This window comes from Pteropus medius, unplaced genomic scaffold, assembly GCF_902729225.1.
Source record: "Pteropus medius unplaced genomic scaffold, Ma_sr-lr_union100, whole genome shotgun sequence".
NCBI classification, from domain to species: Eukaryota; Metazoa; Chordata; class Mammalia; order Chiroptera; family Pteropodidae; genus Pteropus; species Pteropus medius.
In genome coordinates this window covers 23,270,348-23,285,164 of record NW_024342467.1, presented here as the reverse complement: position 1 = coordinate 23,285,164, position 14,817 = coordinate 23,270,348, and the positions used below count along the sequence as shown (strand labels likewise).

The following is a 14,817-nucleotide window of genomic DNA, read 5'->3' as shown; positions in this document are numbered from 1 at the left end:
TTTACTGACGACCCCGCTAATATAACTATCATTTCAACATTCCAGCAAAACAAATGACTATTACCCACTTTACAGAAGAGAAACAGGTTCAGGGGTGGACTAACTTGCCTGTGGTTGGTAAGTAACCAAGGTTTGATCCTAAACTGGTCTGACTTCAAAATGTACACAAATATTCTTTTTCCTATGTCATATTGCCTTTCTGCAGTAACATGAGCTTTTAGAACATACTTATGTTTAAGGAGAGTCTTGCAGACTTCATCCAATGGAATTTACTTACTACGAGATATCATTATGATAGAGATATCATTATGATAGTTAATATGCTAAAAGTTCCCCTTTAGTTACTGTGTGACCTTATGCAAGCTATTCTTTGTCTCTCATTTCCTCTTTTGTAAACAAGGGATAATAAAAGTATCTACCTCCCAGCCATGGTGAGGATAAAATGAAATAAGACTTGTAAAAGTACCTGAAACAGTATGTGGCACCAGCTACTGCTCAACAAATGTTAGCTACCACCAGCAGCATCATTATATTTCCTTTGATAATATCTCTTCTTAACAATCTATAAACTGGGTTCTGTTTATTTTTATAGGAAAATAAAAGGGTGTTCCAGAGGAGGCCCCTTCAGAATCTTACACCGAAGCTACCAGACTAGGTTTCTGTAATTCTCTCTCTTCCACGACATCCTCTGGCTGGCACCTTGAAAGGCCATCCCCATATGCAAGACTATGTTGAGCTTCTTGCTGACTCTGAGTGCGGGTGTCTGCGTGGGGAGCTGGGTACGAGGGGGCAGCACTGCGTAGGAGTGAGTCAGGGTATATTAGATAACATAAAAAGCTTTCGGAGCACATAGTTGCAATTCTAGTGGGGAGCAGCAACAGACACTCTGACAACCCCCAAATTCCATGAATGCACAGCAACATAGCAGTATCACCAGCACATTCCGAAGCTTCCCCTGGGTTACGCCACCATTTAGACTGCTTCCTGAGTGAATATGGAATCACAGGGCAGGCAGTTTTTGAGCTCAATTAGGCATATCTTTGTATTGAAAAGTCAGTAATACTGAAGTCCAACTTTATAAAAGGGAATATGCTGGGCTGTCAAAAAGATAATTCAATGAAATAATCATAACTGCAGAGTAGGTATCATATCTATATTTTCATGAATGTAGCAGCGTGTGCGATAAACCTGCGTTACACAGCTACTAAATGTCTGAGATGAAATTTAAATACAGATTTTTCAAGATAGGGTTGAGTCCTTTTTCCACTGACCTGTCAAATATATGAGACTTAAGCATTCATGCTGGAAATAAGGTGATACTGTGGAAAACTGGATAACGGCCAGACAGATGATGGAAGACAGATTTTAAGGTCTATGTAGCAGCTCATTCAGTTATAGGTACAAGATTACAAAGGACAGATCTGAAGTATTCTTGTAATCATTATCTAAATAGCACTAAAACTTCACTTGCAAAAAGATGGAAAACTATGCTAAAATGGTAAGTATGATTACGCTGACAATTTCAACAAATTTTCGGTTCCCAAGAGCACAGTTTGGCAGGTGGGAGACACAGGTAATTCAGCAGTGAGAGTGAGGGTTAGACACAGAATAGTGGCTAAAGAGATGAACAGAAAGAACAGATTCAAAAGATTATTTCAGGCTCGGAAAAATAACACGTAGTAACTGATCAGGCTCAGGACCTTAGGGCGAGATGGGAATCAAGGATGCTTCCTAGGTTTCTGGCTGCGGATTCACGCCATTGACCTAAATAGGAAACACAAGAATGAGGAGGTGACACCACCTGCTACCCCGATTTCTTCTAGAGACATCACAAATGAGTTGATAAAGTCTCCAGAGGAAAAGTAGTGTAAACCCAAAGCAGCTTTACCGTGATCACATCTACTGAGTGTGCATTTGCAGGGGTGAAGCTGCCTGGTTAACGAAGGCACAGGTTAATGCAGTCAGAAAAAAATCATCCCAGTCACAGAAATGTCCTAAAAGTATGGTCAGTTTAAGAAACTATAGATGTGTTATCTTACTGCTTTCGCCTCCTAATTAAAAACAGCAAAGGAAAAAAATACCCATAATACATCCCAAATGTGAGAAATGTTGAGTCTATTTACTCTCTGTTCTTAATTTTCAGGACGATATGAAATCCTAGTTACTCTTCCAATGCCTGGAGAGTGGTTGTGTAAGACCTGGGGTGTTCCCTGGGTGGGTGGAGCGGGGGTGGGGGGGCGGGGCGCGGAGCTGGGGAGGGCTGGCGACCCGGGCCCCAGCAATGGCCCTGCACCTGCTTACAACACCTCCCAGCACCCCTTTCCAGAGTAGATCTGTAGAATTGCAAAGGTTTCTAGAAAAAGACTTCCTAGTTCATCTGCCCCTTAAATTAAAACTGACGTTTTAATTAAAGCCAGAGGAAAACTTGTTAAAAGAGGCAGTTTTCAAAAAATTAATGATTTTTATGGGGGAAAGAAGTACTTGATAACCTAAGTGGCCGCTTAACAAAAAAATGTGAATATACTTTTAAAAGCACTATTTCCACTCAAAATTTGTATCACTCTGAAAGGCTTTGAAAAGAACTGGGTAAAGTCTCGGAATAATTCTTAAGGGGATTTTGGCTGACAAGTTTACCTTGTAAGAATGACATAAAAATCAAGCATGAAGCTCTCCCATTGACTGCTACAAATCAGTGACGACACCGGGCAGTCCAGAGCCAGGGCAGGAGTTTCATTATGTTACAGATGCCGCAAATTCACTGCTGCTCAACGCCTTTGTTGAAAACAAACTGAAACCTAAATGAAGATTTCTACCAGCTACTCTTCCATCCATGAGTCATTTAAACGTTGGTCCTGCATTAATGATTTCCTACAGGTGGTGAGGATATGGGGAAAGGGGTACCCTCATACGTCACTGGTGGAAGGTTCACTGATACCTTTGAAGGGGAAGACCTGACATCTACCCCAATTTTTAACATGTGTAACCTCTGATCCAGCAATTTCTCAGGAAATAAATACCCAGTGGCCAAGGATTTGTATATAAAGCTGTTTGCTACATCATTACTGAAAAATTAAAGCCACACTATATGTTCATTAATAGAAGAATGGTTAAAGTATGGTGCACCCATATTTACAGACTACAGTGGGCGCAGTCCTCAAAAAGAAGGGAGCAACAAATGTACTGATATGGCAGTGTCTGTAATAGATCACTGGAAGGAAGATCGTAGAGCTTTGATCTTGCGTAGTATGTTCCCTTTTTATTTTTTAAAACTCAAAGTCCTACAGGTGTGTGTCACAAGAATACGGCAGAAAGAACACACACCAAACTCTGAACACCTGTTACTATGGGAGTAGAACTGTGGTGGAGGAACTTCCGTTTTTTTCCTTACACACTTCTGAATAGTCTGAAATGTTTATAACGAAAATTTTTATAATTTTAAAACTAGTGATTTTTAAATTGTTTTTTAAATGCTTTTGAAAGGCATACCCTATTACCTTTTTTATGAGTTAATCTGTGAGATGAATTCATCAAAGATTCCATCCTTAGATTTTAAACTGGCAGCCTTCTGGAACTTGGTAGAATCTGGAAAACGTTAGTAGTCTGTTATTATCAGATTAATAGCTGACTGTGTGGCCAACCCAATACTGAACTGTGTAGGGTGTGGGGATAACTCCGAATTTACACTCAGGAGGCCACCTTTGGTGTAGGTACTGAAATAATTTCAGAACTAGGTAATTCCATTGAGGGAGGTGAGAAGAAACTGAACTTTATCTCTGCGCTGCTCAGATAAAAAGTTGAGACTAAATGTCAATTTAACCAGGAAAACTGTAACAAAGAAACCAAGAAAACCTCAACAAGGACCAAGAACCACATGTAAGCCCCAAACTGTGTCCATCAGAAAAAAAAACTTGCTCTGTTCAATTACCTATCAGGGCCAACAGCGAACCCGAGGGGCGCGGTGGAGAGGGGAGGCGAGCTTAAAGGCAAAAGGGTCGGGCCAGGAATCCTAAAGACAGTGCCCTGAAGTTTGGGGGGTTTTCCTCTCTACAGAGGATCAGAGGGCAACTTGAAAGCCAAGTGGAGACAAAGTAGCTGTGATTTTCATAACCACTCACGAATTTTCTGTGAAGTCACGAGGGCAGATTACTAACATTTTCTTCTTTCTCTAGAGACCCAGCCTGGGAAGGCGGCCCAGGCTCCAGATTCGGTCCCGAAGACCACCCGGGGATGTCGACGAAGGCCCGGGGAGGCTGTGAGAGGCCAGACTCTGCCGAGGCCGCTCCAGCCAGCACCCGAGCACATCTGTAGGCTGAACGGCAGTGACCGGTCTGCAAGTGGATATCCGCCCGAACCCAAATTAAAGCATCTCCCGAGGCCAAAGCGAGGCGGGGGCAGGGGACCCGCGAAGAACAAGAGCGGCCCGGCCGAACTCACACCCACCCGGCAGCGGACGCAAAGCTGGGCGCTCGGAACCGAGGACACACGCCCAGGGCGCGCCCCCGGCTGGCGAGAGGGCCAATCCAGCCCATCTCCTTTCCTCCCTAGACAGCCCCCTCCAAGTGGCTGCCTCCGGGCCCCCTCGTCCCGCGGGGCCCGCCCGGGGCGCCCTCGTGCCCAGGTGGCCTCGCCGTGGGCGGGCTCCCAGGGTCCGCCCCGTGCCAGCCGCATCCCTGATCCGAGAGGCGACACGCCACCTATACCTCGGGGGCACCTTACTCACCCTCGTTGCTGACAACTGCGGCTCCGCTGGGATTGCGGTCACCATTCTCCTGCCCTCGGGTAGCAGCCCCCCGGGTCACGGGAGCAGCCATTACGCCGCTGAGGAGAGGAGGGCGGGCCGCGGGGGCGGGGCGGGCGCGGACGGGAACCAATGCAAACGCGCCTGCCGCCGACGCGTCGTTTTCTCCACGCCCGCGTTGCGCCGTCACGCTCTGGGCCAATAGGAGCTGGCGAGCAGATTCTAATCCCCGCCTCTGACAGCGGGTGCCACGCCCCCTTCCGGGACAAGGCGGCCCAGAACTACAATTCCCAGGGTGCCGCGGGGCGCTGGGCAGGCCCTGCTGGAGGAGGCGCTGACGGGCGGGGGTGCGCCCGAGAGTGCCCCGGCGTGCTCGCTTAGTTCAGTGAATCAGAACAATGACTGCGCCGCCGGGTCCCTGGGAGCGCGTCGGAGGACTGTGAGCAGCCGCCGCCGGGAGAGCGGCGGGCGGCGCAGCCCGGGCCGCGCGGTGCCGACACCAGGCTCGCGGCCGCCGGCGCAGACCGTGCCCGGAGCCGGGGGCTCGCGCGCCGCAGCCGCCCCTCAGCAGCCGTGCGTCGCTGTGAGCCGCGGACGGGGCGCGGGCATCGCGCAGCCCGAAGCCGCGGGAGCCCTCCCCAGCCATGTGGATGCCCACGGAGCACGAGAAATACGGCGTGGGTGAGTCTGCGGCGGCCAACTCTCAGCCCGCTCCGGCCGCGCGCCCCGCGTCCTCGCCCCCGCCCGAGCCGCCTCAGCCCGGGGCGGCTGCGGGGTCGGACGTCGGGGCGCCGGCGTCTCGCCCCCCGTCGCCCCTTCGGCCCCGGGCAGCGCGCGGCCAGCCGCCCGTGCGGGCTCCGCCTGCGGAGTTCGGGGTGGCCGCCGGGCGTGCGAGTGTCAAGTTGGACGAGGAGGGCGACGGCGTCCTCCCCTTCCTTCCCCTTCCCCGGCCGCGGCGACTTCCCGGGGGAGAGGGGCGCAACCGCGACCGCGCACAGAGAGCGCCCCGAAACGGCAGGCAGGCGCGGACCTCCCCCCGGCTCGCGTCGACATCGGGGGTGCGGAGCGGGGCCCCGCGCTCGCGGCCGCCCTGGCGGACGGGGCCGGCCGGAGCCTCGCTGCCCGCCGCGGTCCGGGTCCTGGGGCGCCGGTGCATGGCAACGTCTGCGCGGCTCTGCCCCCCGCTCCTCGGAGGGGAGCGGGTCTTTGAGCAGCGTTTCCACTTCGGGCCACCCTCGGCCTGGGGCGAGCGCGGCGGGGGTGGGGAGGGGGCGCGGACACCGCGTTCAGGACAGGCTGCCCCCGGCCCCGGCGTTGGGAGGGAAAGCGGCCGGGTAGCGCTCGCCGCTCTGGGCAGAGGCGAACAACAAAGGATATTAATGTTGACGGATGAATACGGGAGGCTCCCTTCCTTTCCCTCCTCCCATTTCGGGCCGATCACAGTTCCCGTTTTTGTTGTTTGATTTCAGCTGGGTCGCCCCTTGACAGTTACTCCTTTTAGGGTTGCGACTGTTAAGAAGCCAGGCTCTCGGACAAGCCTTCGGCGGCCAAATGCAATTAGAACCTCTCAGATGATTTCGCAGGGAGAAAGCATTATGGATTTTACTAACAACCTTTATTTATTATTATATGGTTCGTCCCGCCGATGGAGGTACTTTAAAAAAAAAAAGGGTGCAGATCTAGTGATTTAGACGATGTGTACGCATTTGCTTATGTTCTAAATTCATTTGCCGGTAATGTGACAAATCTGGAGAGCCTTTCCAGGAGTCAGTCAGGCGTTTTTTCTTTTTTTTTTTCAACTTCGCCTGGGTATAGGACTTTGGAGACCCCCGAGAGGACTGTGTGATTAAACAGTCGTTCCTACGTTTTCCATTAGCTTCCATTCTGAACCGACCGATTAGCGACACAGTAGTTGGCCCTGGCCCCACCTTTGGGAAGGAGTTCCAGCTTTCAAAGTGGAAGGGGGAACCTTTGCCGGTTACTCCGCTGGCAGGGAGTGGGTGGTGGTGGCGATTTTCCCTCTCCTCACTCACACCTTCTTGGCGTGTAGATTAACTCTTGCTAGGAGACATTGCCTTTGCTGAGCTGGTGAGGAACCGACTGTCCCCTTGTCACCAGATTGAACACTCAGTATGGGAAGCAGCCCCCCTGCCCGGGCCCCACTGCCCCTCTTGGAGCCGAGCCCAGATGTTGCTTTCTTCCAAGTGGTAAATTATAAGATAGATTATGGACGAGATTTATTTTCTTGGTTTCTTTCCATGCCAGGTCTCAGCTGGGAAGCTGGTATTGATTAGCTCGTCCCTGGCCTTTCTTTACAAGCTGTGGGCAGTGGCTTAGCACACACTCTGGGATTTCCTGGAATGGCAAACCGGATATTATCAGTCAAGTGTTTGGGGCTGCAGCAGACACCTCGCTTTCGGGCGGTTGGGACTTGGTTGCGGAGAAGGAGGAGGTGGAATGCCGAGTGCACGGGTGGGAAAAGGAGGTTGAGTGAGGTGAGAGGTGACAGCAGAGGTGTCTGCTGTGCTCGCTTATACGGTACGACACATAACGGAATGTTAACTCTCTTATTATCAAGTTTTGAGCATTTGGCTTATGGACTGTTGAGCCGTTTTTTGGAATCCATCTGTTTGGCGTGCGTGTGTGTGTGCGGTGAAAATTTTGCTGGGATACTTATGTGTGGACTTTCTCACCGTGGTGAACACTTTGTAGCTGCCCATGCTGCAACTTATTTATTTAAAATTTATTTTCATGGTGACATTGGTTAACGAAATCCAATAAGTTTCAGCTGTACACTCTAACAGTAAGGCATATGTATATTTACACTGTGTTCTCTGCCCATAGTTAGATTTCTTCCTGTCACCACGTATTTGGCCCCCTTTACCCCATTTACCTCCCCCCAGGTAACCACTGGTGTGTAGTCCATGTCCATGAGTCTCTGTTTGCAACTTATTATTTTTTTTTAACTTTGGTTAGTGTATGTGCTTTTGTCATCTAGTTTTTATATAAACACTACAGAAAATATATTTTATGGACACAAACGTGTGGCTGATAGCAGGTGTAGTAATAATTCTGTTTCCTCATTCTTTGAAATAAATCAGTCTTTGTAACTTGGAATATCTGAAGTTTCAGTGCATATTGTCTATTTCTACAATGATACTTATCTACCACCAGTTATGTATAGTTATGTATCTTTACATATTTTGTTTCAATTTCAAGCAACATACTATAAACATAGATAAAATTACTTATATTTTATCAGAAATAGAAAGTCCTTTTCAAACCTGTCTCCTCCACTTAATTGATGGATGGTCTTAATGTAAACAGTCACATAGCTAAGTGTCCAGTCCTCGGGATTTAGAAAGGTACAGTGATAAAGCTGTAGTCCCAAGGGAGAGGAAACCTTATCTCTTTAAAAGATGTTAGTAGGCACAATGATAGGCATATTTTATCTTTGGAGGTTCAGGTTAGCCCTCGGTCCTAGTCTAGACACTACTGCCAGCTGTGGGACTTTAGGTAAAGTCAGTTCACCTTTCTCGGTCCTAGCCTCTGGGTCAAGTGATATCCGCGATCCTTCCCAGTCCTAATCTCAAACACATGTGTCTTTTGGTTAGAAAAACATCCCCATTGTATAGAGATTGTCATATGAGAAAGACCCTTTTGCTGTGACACGTCCCACCTGGTTTTTAACTGAGATCGGAGGTAAGCAAAAGCTACCTGGCAAGATGCCAAAGCCGAGGTGCTGGTTGCTCATTTTTTCAATCTGTTTGGTTCTCTCTCCAGTAGGAACTCCACGGGCAGTGACTAAAGCGTTCTTGATCGCCCCCTCGCAAATTCCTGCACGATCACTATCTGCCTCCTGCATGCCCGCATCTGTCATACCCCTCTCCCTGCCCTCAAAGCAGTGGCAATTAGTCACAGAGAAATTAAGACCATGGCAGATTATGTCTGCATTCATTTTTCATCAGGCATTTATGTACAGCGTCCCCAGGTGAGCCAGAGAGTCTCACTGACCTGCAGATTGCGCCTCTCAACCCCGGCCAGGTGTTTTACGTGCTTGAGCCTCGTTAAGCTTACAGGGAGAACATGGGCTGGGCTGATCAGTGCAAAAAAAAACCACTGTGAGCCTTACAAGAAATAGCACTTACAACAAGCTGATCTGAGGTCACGAGTGTCATTTTGAAGACAAAGTACTGTAGTCCTAGTATCAACGAGTCCTCGGAAATATTCCTGTCCTCCCGGTAGGAATCTCATTTTTCTAAAGCCCTTCTTTTTTAGGGGAAGAGATGTCTGTACAGAGCCTTTAGAATGCCTTTTCCTTCAGGGGGTACTTTAATGGCGGTGTGCGAGGGAGAGTTATGAGTGAGTGCATCTTTCTCTTAGCCGCTTTCACGTTCTTAGCGAGCACTGTCTTAAAGTGTTTCCTATTTGTGATACCATGATGTGGCCATATAACGTGTATAGCTAAATGATGAAGTGCTGCCTGGGGTCGTTTGTGGGATTTAGAGCCAGACACAGGATTCTAAACTTTAAGTGAGAAGAGAAGGAGTGATTTATATCCCCAAGTGAAGTGCCACTGCAGGGCCGTGCAGACGGCAGGCTGGCAGCTGATGCTCGCGTGGGCCTCCTGTGGGGACGGCCTGTAAACAGGTTCCCCTCTTTTGGTCAAATCCCCAAGTGCTGATTTTTTTCACGAGGTCCCGGCAGTAGCGCAGAAATGCTGCCTTTGCTTTCTAGCCTGTCCCCCGCCTTCACGCCCCCCCAGAGGCTGTGTGGTAGGTACTACAAACAGATTACAAAAATTTCGAGAAACTTTAGCTTCTGTATCTAGCTCTCTTTAGGAGACTACAGTTTCAGACTTATCTTTGATGCAGTATGTCCAAGTTGCTGTCATAGGGACTGTGTGCCATGAGCATATATGGCAGAAAAACAAACTCTAAGGAAACTCAACCAAACTGCTGTAACTGTAAAGTAACAATACAGTGTTTTATAGCTGAAAAAATGTGAAATTGTTCTGAGTCTACTCTCTGAAGGAGAATGATAATGTCCATTTAAAAAACGATGAAGCAACTTATTCTGGATCAGTGGTTTTTAATCTTGTTTGACTTTCACTCATAATAGGAAATACATTTAATTTCCTGAATTGATATATATTCGGACACCGTCAGCACCACCCTCCACACGTGTCAGTGAAACAGTATTAGCCCATACTCTGTGTGATGCTCCCCCATTTTTCATTGAAAAAAAAAAAGAAGCTCATTGCTAATTTGACTTAACGATTCGTTGTTGGGTCCTGACCCACAGTTGGACAAGCACTGCTCCAGATGCTACATCTATGGTACAGGAAGGACTGAAACTCAGTCAGACCTTGTCGGATTTCTAGTCAAGTTCATTTACAGCAATGCTTTTATTTTGTGATGATTTCGACTTACAATTTAACAATCGTACTTTTTTTCCTTCAATGTAAGTCAGAGTCTGTCTATGTTATATTTCTCTAAGACAGAACGAACGTGCAAAGCCATCACACACGTCGTATAAGTCGTCGCCAAGTGCCCATGTGTCTTCTCACCAGGATCTTTTTAACAAGGACTGGAATCAACTCCATGATGACCAGTTTTGGATTCTTCTGTACAGTCTCCTTTGACAATGATCGCTGGGCCTTGTAAGGGAAGAAGCAGCGTAATAAACGCAGTGAGGTGTGTCGCCAAGCGTAGGGTCACCACCCTCATTCTCTTCTCCATTTTTTCATATAGCTGATCATTGTGAGAATGAACAAGGCAACTTGTTTTCTCAAAAACCTGAACTGCTAAGCTTGTGTGGCCAGAGCATGTAAAATACTAAGGAATAAAGAAATAAAGTTCCCCAAGCCTCTTTTCATTTAAGCAATTTAAATTTACTTAAGGAACAACTTAAGACACTCTGAAATGTGTGCTGAAATATCATTGGCTACCTACTAAGTAAATAAGAATCACCAAAAAAAAAGTGTTAATGCCTGCCGGTGACAAAATTGCAGTAAAACTGATATGCATTACCCTACTGGTTTTATTGAATGCAAACATCCTTTTGGAAACTAATATATAGATATGCATTTATGGAGCACTTCACCGTGTGCCAAGGATAGTTCTAGGAGCTCGTGACAGCTCCGTGAGGGAAGAGTCAGTTGTCACTCATAATTCACAGGACACCAAGTCAGGGAAAGGTTAAATAACTTGTCTGCAGTCGCACAGGAAATAAGGGTGCTAAGATCGGAGTCGGCCTTCTTAGCCGCTCTGCCATGTTGCCTGATGCGACAGTCATGTTAGCAAGAGTTCGAATAGGTAATCCCACTCCTTGAAGTTTACATGAAAAAAAGTCAAGAGCAACAAAACGCGTGTGAACAGAGTTATTCCTTGGCATGTCGAACAACATAGGTACCAATACTGGAATAATTTAATCAATTTTAGTTATCAACATATCAGAGTATTATATAGCAATGAAATGGGCTAATTTCACAAATAACGCGATTTCTAAAATATATTCCAGGTATCTGGTGTTAAGCGACAAAAGAAATCAAAGTAAATATAAACTATGATTGAAACTACGTAAAATGTGTAGCGTATAGAGAAGACACAGCTAATGCACAGATGAGAATAATTCTTTTGTTAGAATATGGAGGTCATCAGCAAATTTTTAAAAAAAATTTGGGCGGAAATATGAACAATATTAAACTTTAAAGCACATCTTGTTGCTTATAGCAGAGGGGGGTGCATAAAAATGAGTAAAGAGAGATTCTTGCCATGGACGAGGTGAGAGATAGTTACCTGACCAGGTTAGCAGTCCTTGCATGCTGAGATGAGGAGGGGTCTGAGGTATTCAGGAGCCGGAAGCAACGGGGCTTGGAAACTGGATGTGAGGAGTTAGGGAAAGGAAGGAGTTTATGGTGTCTTCCTGGTTTCTAGCTTGAACTGGGGAACCGTAGGTGCTATTCAGCAAAAGAGGCATTTTTTTGCGGGCAGGTCAAGTTTATGATGTAAGATGGAGAGTCCTGTTTGGCCACCTAGAGAGAGTTTGCCATACCCGTCAAAAGTTCAGGTGACACCATCTGGTAGGAAGTCGGTGTGGAGTGAAGGACAGAGGTTCTGGATTAAAGAGCATGATTAGAGAGTCATTCTGTTTATGTGTGATGACCAAAGTGATCAACCTAGATGAGACTTTATTAATTGTATCGGCTATGATTATATAGTCTGCTTCTCCATTCTGCGTTTTAAAGTGATAGGTTCTAAATTCCCAGAGAGCAGTCATCTTGAAGCACTTTATTAATATGGTACAGGGGACTCTAAAGTAAGAAATATTAGCTGTCCATATAGAGTGGGTACTAAACTAAATTTTATGGTCTTTTCTTGCTTACCATTAATGCATTGCCTGGTTAAGGCATTAGTTATTTCTATTTCTGTGACAGTTCTCTCTCAAGCAAATATCTCATGCCAGATTGTGCATGTTTGTGAGATTTCCCAAACAGGATGTTGAAAAACAGAATGCTCAAGTATTATTTCAATAAACAAGATTTATACATCCCTCAAATAGCATATTAACATATACACACATCCAAGAATGAGAAAATGCTCAGCTACCCAAAGCAATATATTGTACATCCAGACATTTGTGTGTGTGGTAAATATGCAATATCTCTTAGGAACCACAGGGTCAGATTTAGAATTCTTAATGTTATACCATTGCATTCCTGAAAAATATGATTTGAAATAAGGGATTTCAGCTTAAGATGGCATTTGGGGGAGCCTAATATGGCCTGTCTTCACTTCCCTTGGAAATAACAATAAATGCACGCGATGAGGCAAACATTGGTAATATAAAAATTAAATCTGATAGTAAGCCTATTGACAAAATTTGGAGGCATTTCCCCGTGGCAGGAGGAACTGGATCAAGCGAACTTGTTGGTGACCTCTGTCTGCTTCCACTCGTTAAGCAGAGCGCCTCGGCGAACACGGTGACCTGGGACGGGAGACCCATTTCCGCGCCCCACTCTCACCAGCTTCGAGGCCGGGTCATTTCGACTCGGAGTGCGCCCTGTGCTGACTGAGGCATCTGTGATCCATCTCTTTCCACGCCATCTTTCTTTTTCCTCCAAGATGACCACTTCTGGGAACAGCTGGGACAGGAAGGTGGGTGGTTGGGTGGTTGAAAGGAGCACAGAGGATGCCACTTTTCCTTTGGGAAGTGCACTGTGGTCTTCACCAGAAAAGTAATTTCCTGGGTGCCTTTGAAGTGCTGCAGGAGCAAAGCATGCTGGATATTGTAGTTTCGCTTGCAGTCTGTTGGTGGCAGAGAGAAGAAGTGGTGGGATAAGTGATGAGCTCGTCGGAACTGCCGGAAACCATGGCCTCTAAGTGGGAACTTGGCCGGGAGCTGTGTACACCAGCCTTTGATGAGCTGCGAACATCAGCCTTTGAGGGAAGACCCGTGAATGGAAATGGACCCACACGCCTGTAGTTCAGCCCGGTCCACAGCACTGGCCGGATGGTTGAGACCCAGGCTGTATCAGTCAGTGATCACATTTGCATCCCTACTTAGGAGGAAGAGCTACCAAATCTGGAGACAGGCATCTGTCACTTCGTAAGGAACTAAAACATGGCTGTTTCTCAGCGGGGAATGGAAGCGGGGAGAGCATGACATTCATATGGGAGGCTTTGGGAAATCACCAGTGTCACAAGTGTGTGTGTTCTTCACCCCCATTCGTGTCCCCTGTGAAAGTCCCAGAAAGAGAAGTTTGGATATGAAACTTGCAAGACTTCCTCGAATTCGATAACCCCTGCTCCAATTTGGGCACCATTTTTATAGTCCAAGCCATTTACAGTTCCATTTTATGGGAGTGTTACTGGCAATAACTTAAACGTGTCTTCCTGAAATCTTCAAGCACAAATGTGGAGATTTGGTTCTTTGTCTTTTTTTTTCCCTCCAAAATGGAAGAATCCTGTCTGTCGTGGGTCACCAGAGGGGAATATGGACTCACATGTATATGAGGTAACTAAAAATAGCCCAACCTAGATTCTGGATAAAACAGTCACTGTCCTAGGGAGAGGAGGGAGCCCGCTGGCCGTTCTCCTGAGGTGTCCAAAGTTGCTTGAAGAGTCTGTGCAGCTTCTGTGACAACAAACTTAGAATTTAGCCAGGCTCTCAAAAAACAAGGAAATCCAGAATATGCATAAACCGTTCTAGAAAAAATGAAGAGAGGAGAAATCTGAGTTTTTCTCCAGAAAGCCAGATGACAAACCCTAACAGTAAGATAGGAGAATTCATACAGAATTACACAGTAAAAGGTTGCCCCTTCCTCAGTTTGTTTTTCTGGGGAATTGTATTTGTGTTAATTGCACTCTACATTTCACTTAACATTCCCATTCGTAGTTTATAGAAATTGAATCAAAAGACTAAATATTTATGTTCTTGGCCCCAAGTTAGAAGAGGAAATATTATGTATAAATTATGTAAAATTATGATAATGAGCTTTACAACTGGGAAAATACTTCTGAGAAGTGAAGATTTGGGTACAAAATAACACGTTGCGGTGTTGTTACAACCAGTTGTTACAATCGAGAGGTGGCATTAATTTTTCAACGTTCTACTTTTTAATTTCCAAAATTAACAGAAATTTCGTTTATAATCAGGAATAGTGACGTGCATTCTTTTGTAAGCTGAGCATTATTTCCCGTACAAGAGTTTTCTCGAGGTGAGAGGTTACACTGGTGGAAGATGAGTCTCAGATGCCTGAGCTTTCTCTGTCATTTATGTCCAGGAAGGACTCTGTTCCAAAGTTTCAAAGTGGCTTTCTTTTCTTTGCTCTACTGGCTTGATCGCTTGTGATGTTCCCACTCTGCTCATCCTCCGGTAGCCCCAGTGAAGCTGGCCTTTGGGTATAAGTCTTTGAAAAAGAGCCCTCATCCTTCTTTGAAAAAGAGCTTCAAATGAAGTCATCTAAGATAAAAATGCCATTCTTGCCATAAAGCGTTCATTTAGAAGACGGATGTTTGTGTCACTGCTCACTTCCCATTGTTCCGTAAACTCTGTGCTGTGAGACCGTATGCGAG

General features: G+C 46.4%; 2 protein-coding genes across 2 annotated transcripts in view; one reads left to right on the top strand and one right to left on the bottom strand.

Moving 5' to 3' along the window:
* The window catches only part of ZNF277 (zinc finger protein 277), an 88,303-nt gene extending 83,442 nt beyond the window's left edge, over positions 1-4,861 (bottom strand). Inside the window, exon 1 of the mRNA XM_039862792.1 lies at positions 4,721-4,861. Within this exon, the coding sequence (XP_039718726.1) occupies positions 4,721-4,811 (91 nt within the window). The 5' untranslated portion in view covers positions 4,812-4,861. The remainder of the gene's footprint in view (positions 1-4,720) is intronic.
* Positions 4,862-5,063: 202 nt separating this feature from the next.
* The window catches only part of DOCK4 (dedicator of cytokinesis 4), a 352,254-nt gene continuing 342,500 nt past the window's right edge, over positions 5,064-14,817 (top strand). Inside the window, exon 1 of the mRNA XM_039862786.1 lies at positions 5,064-5,419. Coding sequence (XP_039718720.1) covers positions 5,383-5,419 — 37 coding nt within the window. The 5' untranslated portion in view covers positions 5,064-5,382. The remainder of the gene's footprint in view (positions 5,420-14,817) is intronic.